General features: G+C 43.9%; 1 protein-coding gene across 2 annotated transcripts in view; it reads left to right on the forward strand.

The window, feature by feature from the left end:
• Window positions 1–22676: 22676 nt before the first annotated feature.
• Window positions 22677–27717, forward strand: part of LOC124776621 (E1A-binding protein p400-like) — a 183778-nt gene continuing 178737 nt past the window's right edge. The window contains exon 1 of one of the 2 annotated variants that reach the window (XM_047251708.1): window positions 22677–22758. In XM_047251708.1, the coding sequence (XP_047107664.1) occupies window positions 22741–22758 (18 nt within the window). In that variant the 5' untranslated portion in view covers window positions 22677–22740. The remainder of the gene's footprint in view (window positions 22759–27717) is intronic. The other variant, XM_047251709.1, reaches the window with a different exon arrangement.

Consider the following 27717-nt stretch of genomic DNA (forward strand, 5'->3'; position numbering starts at 1 on the left):
CACTTCAGATTTGTTCATGATACTGTAATAAATATCTGGACACACACTGACTATATATATTGTTTAAAAGAATATATATATATATATATATATATATATATATATATATATATATACGATATTTGTGCAATGGTTAGACGCCCTATCGTTGCCTATGTCCATCCAAGCGTTTATCAGAGTATTGTCTAAATATTTCCAGTACATGGGTCACGAACTTTCCAAGAATTTTGCTAATAAAAGAATTATAAGCATATTGTGTAAAAATTTGAAGTAAATCGATTAAGAACTTTTCGTGATTTTTACCAACATATTGGAAAATATGCATCCTATGTTCGTCCAAACGTTCATTAGAATATTGTTTATTAGTGTATTGTGTAAAAATTTGAAGTAAATTTGTCGAGGACTTTCGGAGATTTTTGGTAACATAATTAAGCATGGAACTCTCAGGGTGTAGTAGTATTATGATTATATATGTTTATATGCAAAATATATATTAAAAAGATAGTTAAACGAGACTTGTCTTTATTTAGTATTATAGATTTAAGAAAATCTTAGAAAGGTGTACGAATTTCTCTCTGTTGCTCGTTACTGTCTGCCTGCCACCTTAACAGATAAAAACTGTTGTCTATCTAACGTTTCTGTTTTCTTTCCTTTATGCCACGGAACGCCACACGGTGCAAGGCTAATTACTTAGGGAGGTCGCCTGTTAACCCTTCCCATGTGCCACGCACCCCTCAACATGGATTGCACCACATCTTGGGTTGGGTATTTGGGTGACGGGGAAAGGACTGTGGGAACTGACAGTGGAGACATGTGGCGTTGAGGGACACTCTTGTACTGATTCGGCATGGGACACCCTGTCAGTTGCTGAAGTACAGCCGTCATAACCTTCAGTTTGTTGCAAACACGCAAGCCTCTCCGCTCACATGCTTTTACAAGGTGGTCTCTCCCAAAGGGAAACAAAGTTTTACATCGTCTGCCTGTCAAAAGTGGAGAAACCATAATAAAAGGTAAAAATCATTGTCGTTGTTAAGCGCCAGGGTCACCAAGAGAAGCGACAAATAATGTGCGTATCATACGATCCTAAGAACAATATTCTTAACAGCAGTTTTAATAGGAATTACAAAAAAGCAAAACAGGAGAGAAACGTTATTGTTATGTTTGCTTTTCAGATTTTAAGTCAAAGTTTCTCGTTAAAATGATCTAGTAGTCATCATCATCACACACTAAAGAGAACGCCTTGCTGATGTAGCAATTCCTTTCTACCATCAGTACCAGTCGATTGTTAGCTGCAACAATTCATTCCACAGATAACGGTTTGTAATATGGGTGTTCTGGTTCCTCCTCATGATTCTTTCCCCAGTGTAGTTTCTTCCAAAATAATTTATGAAGGTGTTTTGTCGAATTAGGTGTCCAACTAATTTTGTTTTCTGCACTGTATGATTTTAATCAATGTCCTTTTCTCTCTAATTTATTTCAGTTTTTGTTCATTAGATTTACTTTCAGTTTATGATGTTTTTTGGCTCTTCTCGATATGCACATCTCTATTGTTTTACATTTTTTTTGTTCCCGCCCTTCACAACCGTAACTTGAAATATTTTTTGAAATATATATCTTTCTTGTTTATGTATTAAAGTGGTTTTTTGTTAATAAATTGATCTCATTTCTGAATGTTTGTTTAATCACTGCATTTCTCCTTTTGATATGCATTATACTTTTGCTGTCATGTTTTATTGTACTTTCCAAGTAACAAAATCCATTTTCTTGCATTAGTATTTTATTTCCTATCTTAACGTTTCCCTTATTACTTCTTTCAACTTAACTATCACTAGTTCGCGACTATTTTCAATTTTCGATAGTACAAGACAGCAGACAAAATTTTTAACATTTTGTTCATGACCTTTTCAGAATAAACTGAGAGTACTACATCATCAACAAATCGAATACAGTGTATGAAAGACTGAGAGGAGAATACAAACTCACATCGAAGTCTGCTTTTGAATTTATTCGCAGAGCAATTTTAACACAGTGGCGGATCCTAACGTTTCCATGCACTGGTCAGCATAGACAGTAACTGTCGACTCTTTAATTCATACGCAGCAAGAAGCATAGCTGTCGCGCTATGTGGCGTATTTTTCGTATTGCATGTTGATGTGCTGTTATATGCCTCTACAGTTTGCTTATGAAGCATGCCCACGCAGTGGGAAGTACTTACTTCAGGAGTACTGAGGATAATTAGCCCATACAAATAGATGTCGCTTTGTGACCTTAATGAGTAAACTGCCTACGGACTCCAGAGCCTATTGTGGCCACTTAATGTATGCCACACGTCTGTAGACACAGTGAGACAATGGGCGAGCGTCGACGTGAAGGCGGTCCACTCAAGGTCAACTCTTTTTCCTGTGCAGTAACCGTTGCCTACAGCGACCACAAAAAGGCGGCGTCGGAGGGGGGAAGGGGGTGGGCAGTATGGGACCCTGCTGGAATCTGCTTACTTCAGTCTTTCTTTAGAAAAATATTTCGGCTGGTTTGATGCTTTCCTCCATCTACTCCTGTCCTGCGCTAATCTTTACTGCACATTCTAAACTTGGTTTTCCACATGTTCCCCGCCTACAGCCCATCCCAGTACCAAGTTAACTACTCGTGGATGCTGTAACAAATACGCTTACTTCCCCTTCTTTTGGTACGGGCCATCCACAGATATATTGTTCTTTTCAGTGTCTCTGCATTTCGTACTTCATCGGTCCACTTCATTTTTAGCATTATTCGATAGCATGGTGTTTTATATCTTTCAGTTTCTCCTTCTGCACATTTCCAATGGTCCTCGTTGCACTTCCATACAATGTTTTGGTCCGCCCTTACGGATGTCTTCAGTTCCTTAACTTCTTTTGATAACAGTATAGTACTTTTCATAAAGAAACCTTTCTTCGTGCGTGCCGCTTTCAACTAGCAGCACAGAGTAAACTTGGCTGTAGTATAACTGCCCGACATCAGTCCGTACGTCTGATGTGCAAAATGTCGTAGCTGTGGTATCCAGTTCAAAGATTGATTTGATGTTACAGTCCAAGCTAGTTTATCTTTAGCAAGCCTCTTCATTTCTCAATAACCACTGCAACCACTTAGTCTACTTACTGTATTCGTCCCTTGATTTTCCTCTACAATTTTTGAACCCCGCGTCTCACATTTCCCTCCATTATCAAACTGATTATTCCTTGATGTTCCCTCCCCTTTCCTTTCCCCTCCTGCTCCCCCTCCCCGCCAACTTAAATGTATATGTAATCTATCAAAGCTGCGGATTCCACGTGATGTCTGTTCTTTCGGACATCTACGATAGAGCAGACACCACACATTTATATAATCTTTGTCCCATAGCACCTCCTGACTTAACTCCACTACATTCCACTATCTTTGTTTTACCTTTGTCGATGTTCATCTTATAATCTGTTTTTGAGACACTGTCCTATCCGTTCAGTCGGTCTTCCAAGTCTTTTGCGTCTCTGACAGAATTATATCATCGGCAAACCTCAAACTTTTTATTTCTTCTCTCTGAAATTTAATTTAATTTTCAGATTTCGCATTGGTTTACTTTACTGCATGCGCAGCGTAAAGACTGAATAATGATAGGGATACACTACAACCAAGTCTGACTCCATTCTCAACCACTGCTTCCTTTTCATGTCCTTCGGCACTTAAAACTGCAGTCTTGTTTCTGTACCAACTCGTAAATAACCTTTTATTCTCTGTATTTTATTCCTGCTGCTTTTAAAGCACAGCGTTTGTAAGTCAAAAGATCACAGGTTTAGCATCGTTGACTGCAACGGAAAACACTGCGGTTTCAGCAAGAACTCCATGACCTGCGTTTGTTTGGTTGTCAGGCTGTTCTACGTGAATCGTAGCGTTGCGTTGGGGCATAGGTAGTTTCAGCGCTGTTTTACAGTCATAACGGATTTGAGCCTTCACATAACATTGGTGAAATACATTTCCCAGTCTGTTATCTGTTGCTTCTCTTTACTAACTTTATGGAATTCAGAGAGGAACGATTCCAACCCCCAGCACAGAGTAAATTTGGCCGTAGTACACCTGCCCGACATCAGTCCATGATTCCCAAAAGGACGCCACTCTCCGCTGTTCCACAAGTAAAATAATAGTAGTTTACCCACCATGGCTTTGTGAGACTATACTCAGCTGTACACAGCAAAATGACTGCAATAGACTCGGGAGCACAAGGGGGAGAGGGAACAAACTGTAGTATTTCACGGTCGGGAAGATGTCTTCATCAAGTGTCGGGACCTTTCAACTGCATGGTTGCAAAACAGCGCTTCATTCAGTCATAGAGTAATCAATTCTACAGTTAGGATGGCATGCCAGCACAGTAACATATCAAACATAGGAGACGAGGATCGTCTTAGTTAGGTGCGTTTGGATTATGTTCTACCATCAAATTTGGGGGAACTCTTTTGGAAACATTCCCGCATTCATTTCACTGAATCCTGGGCCTGCATTACACTTGAATGTTAGATATTACATTCCAACTTCCAGTGTTTGATTATTTTCGCGTACTACTTATGGCAGAGTTACTGCAAAGATACAGTTCAGTGCCTGGTATCACAGACATATATTACTAGACTGGCGATACTGTATATTGTATCACTGCAGTCTCTTTAGAGTCGCAAAATGGCGGCGAGCACAAAGGACATGTAAACAGTTGCTTATTTACTGATAAAAAAACAGTTGTAAGAAATGGGGATAAACTGATATAACTACGTTACCTTTAGAGTTTTGACATAATGGTCAATACGTGCGTCGTGTTTGTAATTTATCGTACAGCAGGGCGAAGATACGAGGAAAGGAACATGTCTCGATGCAAACTTAAGTAGACGCATCACACGTATTTTTGCTTTTGTACCGTATGTAACGCTAAATAATTTCACTACAGTTTATCTTATGTGGAATATCGGCAATGTTTCAGTAGTTTATGTATATGTTAAGGCGTTTTAACTAAAACAAACCTTCAGCCTCCATTGTTGGTGATGGAATGGAGTCGAGCTCGTCGCTGCAGATTATACACTCCTGGAAATTGAAATAAGAACACCGTGAATTCATTGTCCCAGGAAGGGGAAACTTTATTGACACATTCCTGGGGTCAGATACATCACATGATCACACTGACAGAACCACAGGCACATAGACACAGGCAACAGAGCATGCACAATGTCGGCACTAGTACAGTGTATATCCACCTTTCGCAGCAATGCAGGCTGCTATTCTCCCATGGAGACGATCGTAGAGATGCTGGATGTAGTCCTGTGGAACGGCTTGCCATGCCATTTCCACCTGGCGCCTCAGTTGGACCAGCGTTCGTGCTGGACGTGCAGACCGCGTGAGACGACGCTTCATCCAGTCCCAAACATGCTCAATGGGGGACAGATCCGGAGATCTTGCTGGCCAGGGTAGTTGACTTACACCTTCTAGAGCACGTTGGGTGGCACGGGATACATGCGGACGTGCATTGTCCTGTTGGAACAGCAAGTTCCCTTGCCGGTCTAGGAATGGTAGAACGATGGGTTCGATGACGGTTTGGATGTACCGTGCACTATTCAGTGTCCCCTCGACGATCACCAGTGGTGTACGGCCAGTGTAGGAGATCGCTCCCCACACCATGATGCCGGGTGTTGGCCCTGTGTGCCTCGGTCGTATGCAGTCCTGATTGTGGCGCTCACCTGCACGGCGCCAAACACGCATACGACCATCATTGGCACCAAGGCAGAAGCGACTCTCATCGCTGAAGACGACACGTCTCCATTCGTCCCTCCATTCACGCCTGTCGCGACACCACTGGAGGCGGGCTGCACGATGTTGGGGCGTGAGCGGAAGACGGCCTAACGGTGTGCGGGACCGTAGCCCAGCTTCATGGAGACGGTTGCGAATGGTCCTCGCCGATACCCCAGGAGCAACAGTGTCCCTAATTTGCTGGGAAGTGGCGGTGCGGTCCCCTACGGCACTGCGTAGGATCCTACGGTCTTGGTGTGCATCCGTGCGTCGCTGCGGTCCGGTCCCAGGTCGACGGGCACGTGCACCTTCCGCCGACCACTGGCGACAACATCGATGTACTGTGGAGACCTCACGCCCCACGTGTTGAGCAATTCGGCGGTACGTCCACCCGGCCTCCCGCATGCCCACTATACGCCCTCGCTCAAAGTCCGTCAACTGCACATACGGTTCACGTCCACGCTGTCGCGGCATGCTACCAGTGTTAAAGACTGCGATGGAGCTCCGTATGCCACGGCAAACTGGCTGACACTGACGGCGGCGGTGCACAAATGCTGCGCAGCTAGCGCCATTCGACGGCCAACACCGCGGTTCCTGGTGTGTCCGCTGTGCCGTGCGTGTGATCATTGCTTGTACAGCCCTCTCGCAGTGTCCAGAGCAAGTATGGTGGGTCTGACACACCGGTGTCAATGTGTTCTTTTTTCCATTTCCAGGAGTGTATAAAGGTGGTGCGCCAACGTGAGAGGGCTTTCCCGCGGTCGTTTCCGTTGCGATCAACTGTCATTCGCTGCAGCACAGGAATCCAGGATCCGTTCACTCTGGGGCTTTCTTCTTTCATGCGATCAACTGTCATTCGCTGCAGCACAGGAATTCAGGATCCGTTCACTCTGGGGCTTTCTTCTTTCATGTGGAAGCTAGTGTCATGTTAGTGTATTTCTAAAGCTTCTCTGAACAAGCAGGTGTGATAACTCTTCTCTACAGGAAGAACTTCCATGTCGGCGAATTTCACTATGTGGTTGGTCTCACACAGTGCGTGCGTGCTACGCCACGGCCGACTTCGCCACCTACCGCAGCCTCCAGTGCCGCTTATGTTCGGTGATCCTGCTGTTGTGTGATTGTCCAGGCAATCCACCATACATTTTTCTGTACTTACGTGGTATGCGGTATGTTCCCGACATTGCAAGTGGATCCTAATGTGTCGTCCGAACAAGACACAGCCAGGGCAAAAGCATCACGGACACAAAGATGAAAGCTGGTGCCAGTGGCATAGAGACTGGTCATTTGCACGAGTCCCATCAGCGCCAGGGGCGGCGCTTAGTATGAAGATATCGACTTCGCCTCGACCAATTGCCGGAGTACAGTCCGCCAATGACCGAACGGCAACGAACAGAACCCTACTCGGAAGACAGAAGAGCAGCTCTCGCCCACTTGGTTATAGATCATCGTCTAGGGCTGAATTAGACAGGGAACTTCGTTTAGTGAACTCTTAGAAGTGAACAGGCAGTTGTAAATTGCATTTGTTATTTACTGTGAAGTTTACCTGCGATTATTTGCACTTAGCCATTGAGGGCCTTTTTTCTACATCTACATCTGCATTTATACTCCGCAAGCCACCCAACGATGTGTAGCGGAGGGCACTTTACGTGCCACTGTCATTGCCTCCCTTTCCTGTTCCAGTCACGTACGGTTCGCGGGAAGAACGACTGCCGAAAAGCCTCTGTGCGCGATCGAATCTCTCTAATTTTACATTCGTGATCTTCTCGGGAGGTATAAGTAGGGGGAAGCAATATATTCGATACCTCATCCAGAAACGCACCCTCTCGAAACCTGGACAGCAAGCTACACCGCGATGCAGAGCGCCTCTCTTGCAGAGTCTGCCACTTGAGTGTGCTAAACATCTCCGTAACGCTATCACGCTTACCAAATAACCCTGACACGAAACGCGCCGCTCTTCTTTGGATCTTCTATATCTCCTCTGTCAACCCGACCTGGTACGGATCCCACAGTGAAGGGCAATACTCAACAAGTGTTTTGTAAGCCACCTCCTTTGTTGATGGACTACATTTTCTAAGGTCTCTCGCAATGAATCTCAACCTCGCACCGGCCTTACCAACAATTAATTTTATATGATCATTCCACTTCAAATCGTTCCGTACGCATACTCTCAGATATTTTACAGACGTAACTGCTACCAGTGTTTGTTCCGCTATCATATAATCATACAATTATGGATCCTTCTTTCTATGTATTCGCAACGCATTACATTTGTCTATGTTAAGGGTCAGTTGCCACTCCCTGCACCAAGTGCCTATCCGCTGCAGATCTTCCTGCATTTCGCTAAAACTTTCTAATGCTGCAACTTCTCTGCATACTACAGCATCATCCGCGAAAAGCCGCATGGAACTTCCGACACTATGTGTTACATCACAAGCACTGTTGCAGATTTCAGTATTGAACTACTCGCAAAGATAAGCAAACCTTATAACTCGTTTGTGTGACTTCGTTGCTAATTTGTTGGACTGTTTCAGAGTCTTTGTTCCCCTATCCTGTTGCCTGATCGTGGGGCATAGCTGTGTAATAGTGGCAGGGAGCAACTGTCTTAGCGGTGTACTGCACCAGAAGCCGTTTCACGAACTCACAAGCTCGGTCTACCGTAACAACAGTGGCAAGTCGGCGCCCATAGCAGTAGCGACGAGGCCTTTACAAAAGATCTCTTTTCTCCTTTGCCGAACAAATACACCATTGATCTTCTTTGACGGTTTATAAATAGTCTTTACGTCGTGTTTGTTCAATATACGGCCGAATCTGTCAGTCACTCTGGGAAAGTATGGCAGAAAGGCCACCTCGACATTTCTTTTTCCGATGTCTCACTTCACCGATTCTTTGATTCTGTGACACTTCTCACGTAACTCCCTCCTCAGAACACTTTCCAGGTGTTGCACCTCGCGTCTGAAGAGCTTCGTTTCACGTATTCGTCTCGCTTGCATTACAAGCGTATAAATCATGCCTCTTTTCTGGCTCAGGTGACTTGACAGTTAATGCAGGTATCAGTCCGTGAGTGACGATTTACAATACACACTCTGTTCCAGGTTTTCACCATCCCTCGCGACCAGCACGTATAGAAAGGGTGGCTGTTGGTCCTTCGAACAGCTGGAAGGCGTAGCCATTGGTAGTCTACCTAGTCCAGTGGTGGCCAACTTCTTCATGGAACACTGCTAAACATAGACATTGGACTTAGCACCTTGTAAATTTAAAGTGTAGTACACATACGTCGGCGACATTTTCGTTGTGTGGTGTCATGGTGAGGAAATTAGAAATTTGTGGTAAGGTCTTATGGGAGCAAACTGCTGAGGTCATCGGTCCCTAAGTTTACATACTACGTAATCAAACTTAAACTAACTTACGCTAAAGACGACACACACACCCATACCCGAGGGAGGACTCGAACCTCCGACGGAGGAGCCGCGCGGACCGTGACAAGACGCCTCAGACCGCACGTCTACCCCGCTCGGCGTGGTGAGGAACAGCTCGGGAACTTCCTAAGACATCTGAACAGCTTCCATGCCAACATAAAATTGAGCATGGGGGTAGAAAAAGACCAACAGTTACAATTCTAGGTGTGTTTGTCACGAGAGATGGTAAAAATCAGGGGCCAAAGCGTGTTTCAAAAACCAACACACAGGGTTCAATACCTGCAAAAAAATGTCAAGTTACCACGCGAGCCAGAAAAGATAGGCATGATTAATAGGCTTGTAACGCGAGCGATACAAGTATGTGAGGCTCAGCACCTCAGACGCGAGATGCATCACCTGAAAAGCGCTTTGAGGAGCAATGGGTACTCCACCAGTTGTTACAGAATCAAACACTCGTGGAAGTGGCTCATCGGAGAAAGAAATGTCGGGTGCAGCCTTTCTGCCATGCATTCCCAGAGTGACTGACAAAGTCGGCCATATATTGCGGAAACAATGTGTAAAGACTATTTATAACCTGACAGAGAAGATATAATAGTGTCTCAGGTCGGAAAACGAGAAAAGGGACCCACTTGCAATGTCATGAATATACCGTATACCACGTACATGTGGAAAAGTCTGTGATGGAGTGCCTGGACGATCACTCAACACCACGATCACCGAACGTAAGTAGCATTGCAGGTTGCGGCAGGTGGAGAAATCGGCCGTGACTGAGCACTCGCTGTGTGTGACCGACCATATAGTGAAATTCGCCGACACGGAAGTTCTTGCTGAGAGAAGAGCTGTCATACCTGCTTGTTTAGATACGCTTTAGAAATACGCAGACATGACAAAAGCTTCTACAAGAAAGAAGAAAGGCTCAAGGTGAACGGATCCTGGAATCCCGTTCTGGAGCGAACGGCCGTTATCGCTGCGGAAACGACATCGTGCTCAACTCAAGTCCTCCACCAGCATTGGAGGCTGAAGGTTTGATAATGCCAGCCACTCGTGCTGGTGAAACGTCAGAAAAATCATGAAACGAAAGTCGTCCGAAGAACCCGGTACAAAAGGCAACAGGCAGTTTGTTAGCTTCCAAAAGACGGAAGGTGAAGAGAAACGAGGTATAAGAAATCACTCCCGGCCCTGAAAACAGAATTCCCTGCCAAGATTGAACTTCTATCTTAATTTCTTCTTAACTTTGTGTTGCGTATGATATAACGTTAAGGATTATTTCTACCGTATTCTCAAACGAAATGAATAACAACGAGAAGAGTGGAGCATAGGTCTGATAAACCAACCAATAGACGTAATTCGGATAATGATAATTCTAGAATGGTCATAGATTACGCGCTAAAGGCATAAAGAGTTATATATTCTATACAGGGTGGTCCATTGATAGTGACCGGGCCAAATATCTCACGAAATAAGCATCAAATGAAATGACTACAAAGAACGAAACTCGTCTAGCTTGAAGGGGGAAACCAGATGGCGCTATGGTTGGCCCGCTAGATGGCGCTGCCATAGGTCAAACGGCTATCAACTGCGTTTTTTAAAACAGGAACCCCCATTTTTAATTACATATTCGTGTAGTACCTAAAGAAATATGAATGTTTTAGTTGGACCACTTTTTTCGCTTTGTGATAAATGGCGCTGTAATAGTCACAAACGTATAAGTACGTGGTATCACGTAACATTCCGCCAGTGCGGACGGTATTTGCTTCGTGATACATTACCCGTGTTAAAATGGACCGTTTACCAATTGCGGAAAATGTCGATATCATGTTGATGTATGGCTATTGTGATCAAAATGCCCAACGGGCGTGTGTTATGTATGTTGCTCGGTATACTGTACGACATCATCCAAGCGTCCGGACCGTTCGCCGGATAGTACGTTATTTAAGGAAACAGGAAGTGTTCAGCCACATGTGAAACGGCAACCACGACCTGCAACAAATGATGATGCCCAAGTAGGTGCTTTAGCTGCTGTCGTGGCTAATCCGCACATCAGTAGCAGACAAATTGCGCGAGAATCGGAAATCTCAAAAACGTCGGTGTTGAGAATGCTACATCAACATCGATTGCACCCGTACCATATTTCTATGCACTAGGAATTGCATGGCGACGACTTTGAACGTCGTGTGCAGTTCTGCCACTGGGCACAACAGAAATTACGGGACGATGACAGATTTTTTGCACGCGTTCTATTTAGCGACGAAGCGTCATTCACTAACAACGGTAACGTAAACCGGCATAATATGCACTATTGGGCAACGGGAAATCCACGATGGCTGCGACAAGTGGAACATCAGCGACCTTGGCGGGTTAATGTACGGTGCGGCATTATCGGAGGAAGGATAATTGGCTTTTACAGTTCCATCTATCAGAAAGCGAAAAAAGAGGTCCAACTAAAACATTGATATATCTTTACGTACTACACGAATATGTAATAAAAATGGGGGTTCCTATTTCAAAAAACGCAGTTGATATCCATTTGACCTATGGCAGCGCCATCTAGCAGGCCAACCATAGCGCCATCCGGTTTCCCCCTTCAAGCTCTAGACAAGTTTCGATCTTTGTAGTTTTTTCGTTTGACGCTTATTTCGTGAGATATTTGGCCCGATCACGATCAATGGACCACCCTGTATACTGAGTAAAGCTCAACTTACTCTTATGAAATGGGAATAAACGACTAAACTAAGTTTCCTCCCTCTCCATTATTAGATGCCATAATTTTGCACAAGATTTCAAGTGATACTCCATAAATGCAAGTATTGTTTATACAAATAGTTACGTCTCATTATAATTGTATTTTGCAGTCGATCGGGTACCCGAGATTAGAAACAGCCCTTGTCACTCTTACACGAAATTACTTTTAATTGGCTTGCTGGCATATTAGTATAATACATCTTACTGAAAAGTCATCCGCAACTACGGGGCCGTTCCGACAATAGTTCGGCAATCTGACTTTATTTTGGTTACGTTATTGAGAGAGGTTCTATAGCATAAAACTTGAATAGTCACGTTCAAAAGTTATTGACGATAGGAACGGGCATGCTACGTAAATAACTACAGTTCTGTGTTCTCGCTACGCTTTGGGGTCGCGATTGCCTGTACCAAAACTCACCATCCCTGGTCATAAATAAGGCTCAGCCACGAACACTTTCTGAAATTTTACTGTCCTTCTGCCTCTCAGTTGTGTGTAATACGATTTTTATAATTATTACTTTGTCTGTGTCTACTCAAAATCGAATAAAACATATTTTTCGTGCCATATGCGTTTCGCCTTTATAATTTGCGAGACATCTTCAGGGACCCCTTTATATATATATATATATATATATATATATATATATATATATATATATATATATATATATATATATACTATTTTGCTTTACATTTTGAACGTTATATGTTGAAGTTATAAACAGTTCTGGAACTTTCTGCCTTCCTGTGATGTTGTAGAAGCTTAAATTTCTAAATTTCGTAGATTCTGATGTACATGTGTTCTATGTCCCCTTTTCAGCTTTTGTTCTACTTACTGTCGTAAGAAATTTTGTTTTCACTGCACTAGGAAATGAACACACTTTTATTTAGTGATACGTTTTGAACAGTGTTGTCAACTGTTGAATGTAATAGCCACCAACTATGTTGCAGCACGAGGCGCTCTTCTTGTTTCTCCACAAGTACCTCTTTCCTTGTACTTTGTAGTCCACCAGCTAGTTAAGTGTACAATGTTTTAGAAATAACTAACGCTACACTGCTTCGATACATATAGTCTAACTACATGTAGTCATCCGTTAAATAAAATTAGGCAATCAACAGCCTAGCCGAGTAATCACGCTCATATGAACATAAAGCATCAGGTACATTTTGAAAGTAATAGTAGCTTTCATAAATATAGCACCAGGAATAAAAATAGCCTCCACTGTCTACACTATAACTTTTTGTACAGAAAACGCAAAGTATGCAGTGATAAAAGTATTTGATCACCTCCAGTGATAATTGAAGGTGCTAGCAGATCAGGAATATTTTAAAAACAAATTGAAATCATTCCTGCATGTTAACACCTTCTACACCATGTACGAATATCTGAATAGATAGTATGCATATGTTCAGATTGAACTTTGTAAAATTTTGTAATATATTATTATTTAAAAAAGAAAGAAAAATTTGGTTATATAAAAGGAAGACTTGTAGCCATGTTTTCCCAGAGATCTTCTTCTTCACTTCATTGAGAAGACTGACAGCCTGTTCCGTCTTCACTGGAGCCTTAGTCGTCTTACATGTCTCTTTCCTACTGGTTTATAGTTGATTACTTCTTTAACTAATCTGTCTTCCGCCACTCTTTTTACTGTCGTTTCTATTTTATGCGTGCTTTACATTTATATAGTATATATCAAGCTCTTCCCTCGTAATAACGTTTCGTATTTGATCACCGAAGGAACTGCCTTTATCTTTCCTTAAGTCCGCCCCGACAGCTGAGTGGTCAGCATGACGGATTGACGTTCTACGGGCCCGGATTCCATTCCCGGCTGGGTCGGAGATTGTCTCCGCTCAGGGACTGGGTGTTGTGTTGTCTTCATCATCAATTCATCCCCATCCGGCGCGCAGGTCGCCCAATGTGGCGTCGAATGTAACAAGACCTGCACCAAGGCGGCCTGACCTGCCCCGAAAGGGGCCTCCCGGCCAATAACGCCAAATGCTCATCTTTCCTTAAAAATTTCATTTCAGCCTACTGTAGCCGGCCGGTGTGGCCGAGCGGTTCTAGGCGCTTCAGTCTGGAACCGCGCGACCGCTACGGTCGCAGGTTCGAATCCTGCCTCGGGCATGGATGTGTGTGATGTCCTTAGGTTAGTTAGGTTTAAGTAGTTCTAAGTTCTAGGAGACTGATGAGCTCAGATGTTAAGTCGCATAGTGCTCAGAGCCATTCAGCATACTGTAGTCTTTTATCTTCTTAGCTAATGACCAAGGTTCGCTTCCACATGTTATAATAAGGGGAGCTGTTCCTTTGCAAAATCTTAACTTTGTTTTCTCCCTTGTCTTGACATCCACTGTTCTGCTTTTCCACATATCTTTTCAAAATTATGTAATTTATCACAGATATAGTTTTCATAATGATAGCTAATATCGCATCCTAACAGATGAAAATGTGACACCTGTTCTATTGATTGTCTGTCTAGTACTATTTTGGAGCGTACTGAAAATGTCCCTTTGAAGGCCATTACTTTAGGTTGTTACTGAAATGTTTAGATGATTGATAATTATCAATTATAATACATATTTGATTTAGGTAACGTGTTGTAAATTGCAGATTGTTTTCTGTCTTGTGAATAATTATTTGGTCATCGGCAATTGATACCCTTTGGGGTGTTTTAGAAAGCCGACTTCGTGCCAGGCCTCACCCACCGACATCGATACCTCTGCTCAGTGCAGCACTACGTGAAGAATTGGCTGCCATTCCCCAAGAAACCTTCCAACACCTAATTGAACGTATACCTGCGAGAGTGGAAGCTGTCACCAAGGCTAAAGGCATTACCGATGGAGGGCGACAGGAACTTGTAAGTCATTTTCAGCCAGGTGTTCGGATACTTTTGACCCCATAGTGTAGCTTCTGCCCTAAATCTCTTCACAAGAGCGTCAACTGTTTTGTTAGCTGGTATATTGGTGCCGTATTTTACGAACTATAAGACGCTACGGTCAGTAAGACGCACCTTAATTTTTAAGCATTTTTAAAAAATATCTTTTCACCATTTTTATTATTAGATTCCAAAGCCAGACTAAAAAAATTCTTGGTTTATAGAACCGAACTGAACTTTAAAATCCCTGAAATCGTCACCTGAGCTTTCTTCTTCTTCTTCTTCTTCTTCTTCCTCTTCCTCTTCTTCGTCGTCGTTGTCCACTTCATATATAACAAGGTCTTCACCGTCATCGAGAGTGCTCCCTATGCGCACTTCTTGAAAAATTTAACAACAATGTCTTCTCTTACTCTAGACCACGACTGTTTTATCCACTGACACATTTGTTTGATTATAGGTCGCTTTAAAGCTTGCTTCGGCGTGAATTCAGATTGGGTTTCATCCATCATCCATTTATTTAATTCCTCTCTCATCTACACTACAAATGGTTTGTTGAACAAGACATGAAGAGGTTGCAATTGTGAAGCACGTGCTCCCGGAATAACAGCAAGCTCTGTATTTCACAATTCCTCATTCACAGAATTTTTCAAGTGACTGCTAAACTGATCTAGCACAAGAAGAGATCTCCTCTTCAATAAAGCAGCTTCCCTTCTCTCCCATACTCTGTTAATCCATAATTTGATACCAGGCTTGTCCATCCAATCCTTGTCATGTACGTGAACAACACCTGGCGGAATTTCAGAAGGTTTTAGAATTGGTGAAAACGATCATTGTGTTAAGTTTAGTAGCATCAGCACAACATGAAAGGGGACCATGTAGTGCATTTTTTCATGTCCACTTGTTTTTACAGTTCAGTTTTAGTATATTTTTGTTACTTGATACATCGAATGTCAGAGAAGTTTCGTCAATATTCAATATTTGATCCATTTCCACACTGGTTTTCTGTAGATGTTGAATAACAAAGAGAAGGAAAGATGACGTTTTCTCTTCATACTCTTGTTTCGTTTTCTGAGATATTTTGGGTTTGGTTCGCGTGCTTAGTCCATTACGCTTCATACACCGGTAGCACCAACCAACTCCACCCTTAAAGTTTGTTAAGTTCCACTGTAGCGCTAGTTTACGAGCGTGTATGTGAATCAATTTTGTATTGATTCCAATGCCATGAATCCATTTCAATGCGTCACTTCCTAGTTTTGGCCAATGTGCGTTCAGTGCTTTATTTGCACATTTAGTCTTTCTCATATTGTTCACTTCTTATTTACTGGACCACCAACCGCGAATGGTTTTTTCTATATTGACCACCATGAAATAGGCTGTGAAATAGTTTAAGTGTGTTTTCCTGAACCTTTTAAGTAAAGTGATTGCAGATTTAGAATCAGACAGAATACCGATAAGTTCACCGGAAAAAATATTGATCACCCACTTTGCAAGAAAACACGGGTCGCAATGAAGCACTGTAGTTTGGTTGGTTGGTTGATTTGGCGGAGTGGAAAACCTAAATCGGGATAACCGGACGCAGATTTGAACTGCCGTCCTCCCGAAAGCGAGTCCATTGCGTTAACCACTGCGCCACTTTGCTCGGTGAAGCACTACATGTGTTTTAGAGCTGATATAGGATATTCATGTGATATCCCACCGCTGTCGTAAGTCATGGCAGTGAAGCGGTTTGTTTGTGACAGTCGGTTATACCGAATCAATGTAGCACGATGGGTCGACGTGCAGACGTGACAGACACAAAAGAGCTAAAGTTTTTCGATGTGGCCACAACTGTGAATGAAGTTGCCCGATTTGTTGGTATATCATAGTGGACCGTCGAACGAACTGTCATAATCAGTCATGTAGCTAGATGCAAGAGCGGTGGTCGTAAAAAGATTCTAACCAACAGGGACTAGAGACGTGTCAACGACAGTCGATTTCAAACCCAACAGAAACTTCTATTGTCAGTGAATTCAGGTCCTTCTCAGTAAGTCTCCGAGCGAAGACAGCGAAGGGAACGGTTCGAAGTGGACGTTTGGAGTCGCATACATCCCAAAAAAAAGGCCGGTGCTTACAGCAGTACTTCAAGCTGTACGCCATGAATGGACCAAACAACACTAAAATTGAGGATGTGTAGTGTGGTCCAACGATTTTGCTTCATAAAATAATGACGCAAACCGCCGAATGCACCGACAATCCAACGCTGCTTTTTAATCTGCAGTTTGCGAACGGTGTACTTAACGTCAAAGGTGGTACTGTAACTTTTTTGTGTGTGTTCTTCGTACCCTCTCTTGTGCTCTTTCATCCAGGTTGCCTTCAATATTATGAAATTTGACGCGAAAATTGCAAATCTAAAGTCACATCAGCTGCACTTTTTATTGGTGTCACACGAAAATTTGTGCTGGACTGGGATTCGAATCCGGATTTCCCGCTTTACGCGCATGGTCGACCCAAACTTCCATTACGTCACACTTGCACGCATTTCACAAAGCTCGGACATGCAGTGTGTGATTCCCGCCAGAGAGAAACATTCGGTATGATGGTCGTTTCAACCCGTCATGTAGTACTTACTACGTAACTGTCCAATGTCTGTGTTGACAATCTACCTGAAACAACGTTCCTTTTTATATGCATTGCTTTTATGTTATGGACAGTCCCATCTTCCAATACGGTAATGGCTGCGTTCACAGGGCTACACGCATATGTTCCCGGCATGTAGAAGACTCAGACACTCTAATGTACTTCGCCTGCTCTTTTAAATCGTCCGATCTTAGTCCCAAAGCGGATGCGTGGGACTACTTGGGGCAACGGTTGAATTTTCCGTAGCAGTCAACGTGCTGCAATTTGGTAGCGCTACGATATGCGGTCATCGATTAGTGTCTTCAGCTGGAGAGGACATACCTGAGGAAAGTGGAATCTCTTGCCAGCATAACTGATGATATTATCAAGCCTAGAGTTGGTGTTACACGGTATTAGCGTCACGTCTCCTGGGGGGGTCATCGATTAGTGTCTTCAGCTGGAGAGGACATACCTGAGGAAAGTGGAATCTCTTGCCAGCATAACTGATGATATTATCAAGCCTAGAGTTGGTATTACACGGTATTAGCGTGACGTCTCCTGGGGGGGGGGGGGTAATTTTTGGTCCCGCGTGCTTACACGCTGCTCAGCCATAATATTATGATCACCGACCTACTATCGATATAAACCCGTCCAGGCGATAGCAGCGTCACCTGGCGAGGAATGGGTACTAGTCAGACGCTTGCGCTGTGCACGAAGTATCAGTGAGTGCGCTGTCCGTATGTAGAATGCGGAAGGCGGTCGATGTATCTGAATTTGACCGAAGGCAGATTGTGATGGCCTGGGGCATTCCGGAAACTTCACGACTCGTCGGGTGTTCGAGGAGTGCTGTGCCAATGTTAACACCACGACATCGGCAAATACGACTGAAATGGGCACTTGACCATCGCCACTGGACGTTGGCGCAGAGGCAGAGAGTTGCAATGTCTGATGAATCCCTACACTTTCTTCATCATGCCTATGGGAAGGCGCGAATCTGCCGTCTTCCAGGGAAGCAGCTCCTTGATATCTGTACTGCGGGACAGAGACAAGCTATTGACTGCTCCAGTATGTTCTGGGGAACATCCACGTAGACATCCATGAATCCAGTGGAGCTCGTGCAAGGCACCATGATGGCCAAGGAGTATCGTACACTGGTTGCAGACCACGTACTCACCTTCATGACACCGAGCGAGGTGGCGCAGTGGTTAGCACACTGAAATCGCATTCGGGAGGACGACGGTTCAAACCCGCATCCGGCCATCCTGATTTAGGTTTTCCGTGATATCCCTAAATCGCTTCAGACAAATGCTGGGAAGGTTCCTTTGGAAGGGCACGGCCGATTTCCTCCCCAATTCTTCCCTAATCGAATGGGACCGACGACCTCGCTGTTTCGTCACCTCTACAGCATCAACCAATCAACCCTTCATGACTATCATTTTTCCCGACAGCAGTTAGATTTTTCAACAAGATAATGCGCCATGTCAGAAGCCCAGAAGTGTGGAGTGGTTGGGAAATATAGTGGCGAGTTCCAATTGATGTGCTGCCCCCCACCCCCAACTCTCCAGATCTGAACCTTAACGAACATATTTGGAATGTGATTGAATGTGGCATCAGAGTTCTTCGACCCCCTCCACGGATTTTCGGGAATTAGGTGACTTGTATGGACAGGTGTGGTGCTAACACCCTCTGGCGATCTACCAACGCCTCATTACTTCCATCTTACGACATGCCGCTGCTGCTATCTGTGCCAAATGTGGACATACCGGCTGTTAGGTCGTGGTCATAATGTTCTGGATGATCGGCGTATTTCTCTCTTCATATACATCCTGATGGAAAAAAATGAAGCACCCATAAGGGAAGGAGGAAACGAAATGAAATGTCACATATTAGGAGAGTATGCGATGTTATTTCAGTGATTCTAAAACTGAGTCGTAGTTACAAAGAATTGGCCAGTACGAGCCCACTTATCACTATGGCGTTCCACTATGGCCTGGATGCACGCACTGATTCGGTTCGAAAGGGTGTCACAGAGCCGTTGTATCCTCGCCTGTTGCACTGGTCCTCGATATCGTCGATACTGACACTAGGATAGAGCTGTCCCACTCAAGTTCTACTGGGGACAGATGTGCTGATCTTCATAGCCATGAGTACCCCAGCACCACGATGACAGTTCTTAGAGATCCACACCGAGTGTGAACGAAATTAATCCTGTTGAAAAATGGCTGCACGGTACAGCTGCATAAGAGGTAGCACATGCCAGAGTTCCCTCAATCGCTACCTGCCGTGAACTGAAGTCATAGTCGATGTTGCTGAATGTCATGACGCCGGGACTAACACAGCTGTGCCTCTAAAAGTAATGGATGTCTCCGCATGTCACCGATATACCCGCTGACGTAGGTCATCTGAGATAGTGTAGAACCGCGATTCATTACTGAACACAGTGCGAATCTGTTCATCAGCAGTCCATACATCTCGGTCATGACATCAGTCCAAACACAGATGTTTGTATTGTGATGTTAACGGCAGCCTGTACATGGGACAGTCTAGCTACTTTCTAGTCTCAGCCCAAAGGTATGACATGACCCACAACGTTGCAGGAAGTCCATCACTTGTTCTCGGATGGCAGGCGCAAATGTAGTTACAACGTGCTTGATGTGCGATCCCTCCCTTGTGGTGGTCAAGAGTGTTCGACAGCAACCTTCACAACGGGTATGCTAATGCTTACGTCCCCATACAGTCCAACGTCGGATCCCTGTCACATCCGAATACGGCACAAATGTGAATTTGTACACTGCGACCAAAAGGATACGCACAATGAAGCGCTTTTCAAACAATCTCAGGCGCTGCTAAAACAGTCTCATACGAGTATGCCGCATCTTGCTGTGTTTGCCCCCCTCATATATTCTTCCAGGCCTGGTAACAATACTAAACATGCACAACACTAATGCACTCTGGTGGTCGTCCAGTCCGCCACAGAGAATTGGTGCTCCAATCATTTTCATACCCATCAACGGTCTGTACATATACGAAGTTACATTGACATCAGACCATGTTTTCTGGATGCATCACCTTTTTGTCAGGCAGTGGAAGACGGCTTACGTTACAGCTTACTGACTGAGTACCTTGTTGTTGCCAGCTTATGTATTTATTCCAGTTCTATTCGTCCATCTGGTCCTTTCCTCTCCCACTGTCCATCTCATCCGCCACCCTACTCTATCCATCTCATTCTCCTCTCTCTGTCCACGTCTTCCATCCTCCACCTTCTGTTAATCTCATCTTGCCCCTCTGTCTGTCCATTTGTTACTCCCCCTCTCTATGTCCATCTGCTCCTCCCAGTCGCTCTATCCATATGCTCCTTCCCCTCTGTCTATCCCCTCCTCCTCCTTCTAAGTTCATTTTCTGCTTCTTCTGTACCGTCCTCTCCGCCTCTATCTTGTCTTCTCTCTCTCTCTCTCTCCCTCTCCCTCCCTCCCTCTCCCTCCTCCTCCTCCTCCTCCTCCTCCTCTCTCTCTCTCTCTCTCTCTCTCTCTCTCTCTCTGTGAATGTGTGTGTGTCTTCGTCCGTCTACTTCTCCGCTCTCTCCCTGTCCATCTCCTCCTCTCCCTTCCACTGTCCATCTCCTACTCTTTTCTTCCATCGTCCATCTCCGCCATCCCATCGCTCTGTTCATCTCCTTCTCAACCCTCTTCTTGTCCATCTCCTCTTCCCTTTCTCTGTCCGTTTCCCTTTCCCCCCCTATCTCTCCATCTCCTCCTCCCCCACAACTGTCTCCATCTCCTCTTGCTCCCTCTCTGTCTATCGATCTCTTCCTCACTCGTTCTCTCCCCACATTATCACTCTCACCCAAATAGAAAGTCTGCAGGTTCTCCCTCTCACAGAATTTCTTTCCAGATAGTAAGTAATATGTGTACCAAGATTAGCTGAATTCGATCTAGAGGTTTACGAGGAGCTTTTTACCCACAGTTTTTCCCGCATACGCACCTGTCGCATGCATTTACTTGTATCTAACACATTTCACACACATTTGTACACATATTTCACCTGTATCTCAACCGAATTTCCCACTGCAGTTCCGTTTTTACGCAGTTCAAAGTTTATGACGTCTTGTCTTCTGAGCAATGTATCGTACAATGATATAATTTTGTAGGTATAATCAGAGACATTTGCATACTGTCTCCGGAATGTGTTGCGAATAGAATTATTAACAAGGAAGTAATAAATTTAAACGTCATGTACTATGTGTCAGTTTTTACGCAGCTTACTATTTATGACCTCGTATCTCCTGAACTATACGTTGGACAATGATATTATTTTGCAGGTACGTTCAGTGGCATACGTGAATACTGTCGGCAAAATGTGTCGTGAATGCAATAGTATTACAGAAGTAGTGAACTGAAACGTCTTGCCTCATGCAGCAGTTTTACGCATGATCATCAAAAACGTGGTAAGCGATTAACTTTTTTGCTTTCCTCATTTTGTGAGAATTGTTAGCGATAAATGTTTCGTAAAAGTCTGAAATTATATGTAAAGTTTGTTGCAAGTCGTTAACCGCTCTCAGTCTCAAATACTCGATGAGTAAGGTCTGGGTACACGCGCGTCGTGAGCTACAATTCTTTTTCACCCCCACTCATCTGATAAACTTCCCGTACAAACACGCCTGGGAACGCCCAACGGACCGACCGACCGCCGCGTCTTCCTCGACGATAGGCGCCACAGGATTCGGATATGGAGGGGTATGTGGTTAGCACACCGTTCTCCCAGCTGTTGTCAGTTTTCGTGACCGGAGTCGCAACGTCTCAGTCAGTTAGCGCCTTAGTTGGCTTGACAAGCGATGAATGCACCCCACTTGCCAACAGTGCTCGGTAGACTCGAACCATCACCCATCCAACCTCTAGCCAACCCCGACAGCGCTTAACTTGAGTGATGTAACGGGAACCGGTGTTACCACTGCGCCAAGGACGTTGGCACCCATTTAGTTGATAGGTGGTTATCACCGCCACAGCGTTTCTTTTCTGACAGCAAGTGGTATACGTACCAAGTTTCGTTGAAATCGGACCAGTGTTTTAGGACAAGATGACAGCAAGCTCTGCAGTCGTAATAATGGCGTCGTTGTTTGCATACGGTTGATGCCAAGACTGAGCGTCGGACCCACCGAAGGGAGGAGTCACCACCAACGGCGGGTATGCCGGCCGAAGCGGGGCGCGTAACGCTCGGCCCGGGGCCGCTCTCACTGTGTGCGCGGCGGCCTTATAAAGCGACCGCCAGTCGCGCGCGCCACTACTGCACTGTCTGCCGCGGACTCGACGCCGCTCGCTCCAGACTCTCGACGCGCTCTCCTACGACTCACCATGAGGCAGCGAACTCAGGTACGTCTCGTCCAGTGTTCACGCAGTTGTCAAATTCTTTTGCAGCCTGTGTCGTATAAAGAAAATAATAACAATCGTGGAAGTGACATTCACAGACTAACATGTAAACCGTGTTCAACCACCAGAATGAAGTTGTGTCAGCGACGAGGCAGCGTTTCGTCCTGGAGAGAATCAACTTAACTCAGTTCAAACGATTTTTACCAGTATAGTACCATAGACTCTCGCAGTTGCAGTATGATTTAGAAATGTGTTTGGCGTGTGACTACGTCATAATACAAAACGAGATTAAAATGTTCCAGTGGGTATCTGTCACCAGCGGAAGATTTCCGAGCATTTTCAGTGGGGCTAGAATATATTATAGACTCCACGCATCGTAGCTCGAGGTCTAGGTTAGGATAGAAGGTGATGACTTGGTCGTGCGTTGGCAACAACAACGAATATCACTGCGAAAAGAAGTATGTGGTAACAGATTGAACTGTAGCGTAGCCCGATGTCTACGTTATCACTTGTTGATGTGTTGGCTACTAGCTTTCGTCACGGGATCTTCGGCTAAAGTTTATTTATTGATTTTTGTGACGTTTCGCCAACACGAGTGGCTGGTGTTGTCGACGATTCACTCTCTATTGATTTTGGAGGATTGGAGATTACATATAATTGCCGTTCCAAACTCTGAGGGCTACCTGCAATGGTCGTTCGCTGCAGCACGGAAATCCAGGATCCCCTTGCCTTGTGGCTTTATTCTTTTTTGTTAAAACCGTTGTCACGTCGATGGATATCAATGGTTTTAGTAAATGTCTTCAGTAAACCTATATTATATAACAGAAGAGTCTTCGACGAGTATCTTGATGCAGATTACGAACGTAAATCGTACGTAAACTGTAAAGAAATGCAAAATGGAAGTGGTCCGAAACGCAATTTTTACCGGCAGTGATTCACGGACATGACTTGCATTCGGTAGGAAACGCGTTTAACTCCACTGATGGTCGCAGAACTCTAGATTTTATACGTTGTCTGTACATCATTTCACAGGAATATTAGGGCAGTTCCTCCAATCACGAGGCCGCTTATTCGCCTAAGTATTATATTCCTAGCGACCACTTCGTTGATGTGACTCTAATATGTAACTTGAGGTATGTTCTTTTACGTTCCTAATTAAACCTGTCATCAACTGGAAGTTTAGTTTGAATACTACAGAGCTTTACTAGTCATGATCCTGTTGGAGCCGGTTTGACGTTGTCTTTCTCTGATCTTTGAACTGATTTATATTTATACGGCGAACTACAATCGATCGTGGACTCCAAACCACGATTGAACTCGGAAATGTTTACGTCAACAAGTATGGCCAGAGGCAAAAAAGTAATAAGTGACTGATAATATTTCTAGGATCGAGCAAAGATTTTGTAAAATCTACAAGTATTTCAGTGTGTTGAAATGCAATGAACTGCAACATTGTGCTAATACTGACTGTAAGCTTTATTTCAATCAACACATCTTTCAAATTATTCACGCTAATCTCGTACCCAAAACTTCTGAATACGTAAACTGTATTTTACCACTGATTTACAGAAGCACTTAACAAACGTTATATCAAAAGGCACGAAAGTCTTGTGTGTCAACTTTTATTGAGTTGTATAGACTTAGTTCTGAGTGTACGGTAGTTTAACTGATTAGGTGTTGTCATTCTCAGGCGGAGATGGAAAAACAAAAAAGCAATTGAGTATACACAAATTTAAATGCGTGTCACATCACACTCAGGCAAGGACGGTGGTCTATTCCGGAAATTCTTAAGACAACTGTTGAACTCCATCACAAGTGGCCTGATTACTGTTGCACGTCTATATAGACGACTGTTAGAACAGCGGTCGTTAATAGTCATCTATCTCGCAAGGTAGCGACCTGCCCTTTAGTTAAAACTCTTTCACAAAAATTAATTCTATTCATATGCATTTTTTGCCACAAGTTCCCTAGTTACAGGTTTATCATCACGTAATATTTCGTCTTGATCTCGAAAATGTGTATTTGTCTCAGGTTCACTGTCGTAAATTTTTCACCTGCTTTAAATGTTAGCAAGTAATTGTGTCTTTACCGACCTGGGTATGAACCAAAATTAGGTATGCTGTATTTCAAATACGAGGGTGCTCAATTTCGAACGTGTTATGATTTGTGTTGCTTTTATGATTAGTTTTACGTTTGGTGAAGTTTTCTTCTTGTCGATCAACGATTAGGATAAAGAGGGCTTTTCCAATTATTTATACAGTTTATGTTGAGGGGAATGCTTCTCACGGGAACAGAAACTGACAAGAGAAATATTTGTGTCAATTATTTCTGTATCGGTTATGTGATGTATTGAGTACGTGAAAGGAATGTGTCTTTCACGCATTCCGTGGTATCACCTTGAAGAAAGTTGTGAACAGTGTCTTCTACGATGTCGCCAAGCTACGTAGTCAGCTCTACGTAGAGCTTTGTTCAGGTGGCGTACAAATAGATAGCTTGTTTAGATTTGTCGTAAAGCGTCGAACTTTCCTCCCGGATATACAGTTTGCCGTTCACCCAGGTCCCTCTCAGCAAGGTAACATTTTGTTGATCGTAATACAATCGTTACGTTTATAACTCTGTACCGTTTACAAAAATCGTCAGCTCAGTTGAACGTCTCCTAGCTTTCTACATGTCAGTGTTACAGCTACTTGATAATTAGCGAGTTCAGTGGTAACAGCATTACCCCGTTGATGTTCATAGAAGGTGACGGGATTTTCACGCAGTGACGTAAGCAAAACTCTGCGCTGTGTATTGAAGCTTACAAGGCACTCTCTTTCAGACCTCGAATGACTTGCTACAGAACAGACGTCTACACGCGTACTCACAGGTCGCAACAGTTTTCATTGTATCATTGCTTACCACTTTGTAAGTATTTCAAACTGCGCAGTAGTGTACCGTGCAAGAACTCGTAGACTCTACACTGATTTGAATGAAACCGGTGGCCTTTTCTTGATGAAATGTAAACAGGCAACAGTAATATAGAGTTATCCAAAAAGATGTGCACAAATTGAAGTAACTGACACAGGAGCCGAAATTCAGCAACTTTGGACCAGACGGTTGTGGTGTTAGAAGTAATCCTGAATCAGTGAAGTCTTTGGAATGTGAGGTACAACAAGGACAATCGAGGTACAGGAAAGATAATGTACTATTTCCGTATACGTACGCTTGGTTGCAACTAGAAGGAGCACTGAAAAGTTTTCCGTGCAAATACTTGACGTAAACGGTGGCACATATCCCAAGCCTGGATTGGAAGGGAAGTAGAACTGTATAGCTCCCCTGATCTGATGCATTATGATTTTTTGGGGGTGGGGGGAGGGAAGGGGTACATCAAAAGTCTCATGTACGCGTCACAAGTTCCCGATGTAGCAACACTTCTTACCAGGATACTTGCAGTGTCTGATGAGGTTCTTGCGCTGGATGTCGCGCTTGGTAGAGGGTGCCAGAATTTTCCACAAAGATGTCATTCCAGTGTTGAATGTGTTTGTCGCCTGTTTGAACACCTTCTGTAATGTACGACAGTTCTGAGTAGACACTGCATTGACTTTGGCGAAATTAAAGCGCGTGTGCACTGATTGTTCTGAATGTTGGTTCAAATGGCTCTGAGCACTATGGGACTCAACTGCTGAGGTCATTAGTCCCCTAGAACTTAGAACTAGTTAAACCTAACTAACCTAAGGACATCACAAACATCCATGCCCGAGGCAGGATTCGAACCTGCGACCGTAGCGGTCTTGCGGTTCCAGACTGCAGCGCCTTTAACCGCACGGCCACTTCGGCCGGCTGTTCTGAATGTTTCTGACATTCCAAATCCTTCATTGGCTCAGGATCTATACCAATATTAAAGTTCATATTCCAAAATTGTTGCTTTTGAATTCTCTGTCACCTCATTTAAAAAGAGCGTAACCTTTTGAATCCTCCTGTATAGCGGCAGTTCAGTCTCTTCTGTTGATTAATTATGAACTCAGGTGTCACCTTTGGCTCTTATGCGTCGAACGTGTGTTGTAAATGGCGCGCATGGCACTTTTCGTTAGGAAATAGAGAGCATTAAACGGACAGCTAACCTGAAATACATGTTGTCTCGCGTTAGAAGAGACACAACAGTAAGTGAAAGTACCCAACTACGGTAAGGCAAATTAAGGGCTAGTGAGAAAGAACAGCCGATTTACATAACAACGTTAATAATAATTAGACTGTTTCACTGGGCGTGCAGCGACATTTTTGCGTAATTGGAACAGTTTTCCAGGTGATGACGGTTTAGTGGACTCCATTCATAATTGCTAGTTCACGCTCTGCCGCCCGTCGTCTAATGGTCCATCCCTGATTCACTAGGAACGTTTCGTCGACTGTCACTTATTCACAAGCGACAATGTATCGAATAACTGGCCACTAAGTGTAGCTTTGATGATAATGAATTCGGGCAACGTAAAGTTTAGCCCTACTAACATACAGCAATCGCTCGTTATGTGTTTACAGAGCTTTTCTTGTCTACGTTATGTAGGGAACATAGTAAGATTTTTTATTTTGTACAATATCTAAAATACGCACGTGATATATCATCAGAATCGCCACATGATGACATCTACTTATTGCTCCGTGCACTGTTTTAGTGACGAAGTATCGTGATGGAACCGTTGCAAGTAAAATTCGCGATTTAGTGAAGGAAATTATTGTCAAACGTATTTGTAGGATATGCCTATATGGAATATTACCATCGCTGTGGAATCTTGCTACGCGTCGCATACTCATTGCACTGGGTGTTTAACTGTGTCTGGCGTTGAGAGGAAACCTGTACCCCCATAAGCAGGCTCCATTCGCCACATATGCCGCGGCCCTTTTTCGGACTCTGCCAGCCGAACTGGAAGAGTCAGGAGTGCCCTTGGAAGTCCGAGAAAACGCTTGCGGCATTTAGCACTTACAGTGGAC

The sequence above is a fragment of the Schistocerca piceifrons genome, chromosome 2, assembly GCF_021461385.2.
Source record: "Schistocerca piceifrons isolate TAMUIC-IGC-003096 chromosome 2, iqSchPice1.1, whole genome shotgun sequence".
Lineage (NCBI taxonomy): Eukaryota > Metazoa > Arthropoda > Insecta > Orthoptera > Acrididae > Schistocerca > Schistocerca piceifrons.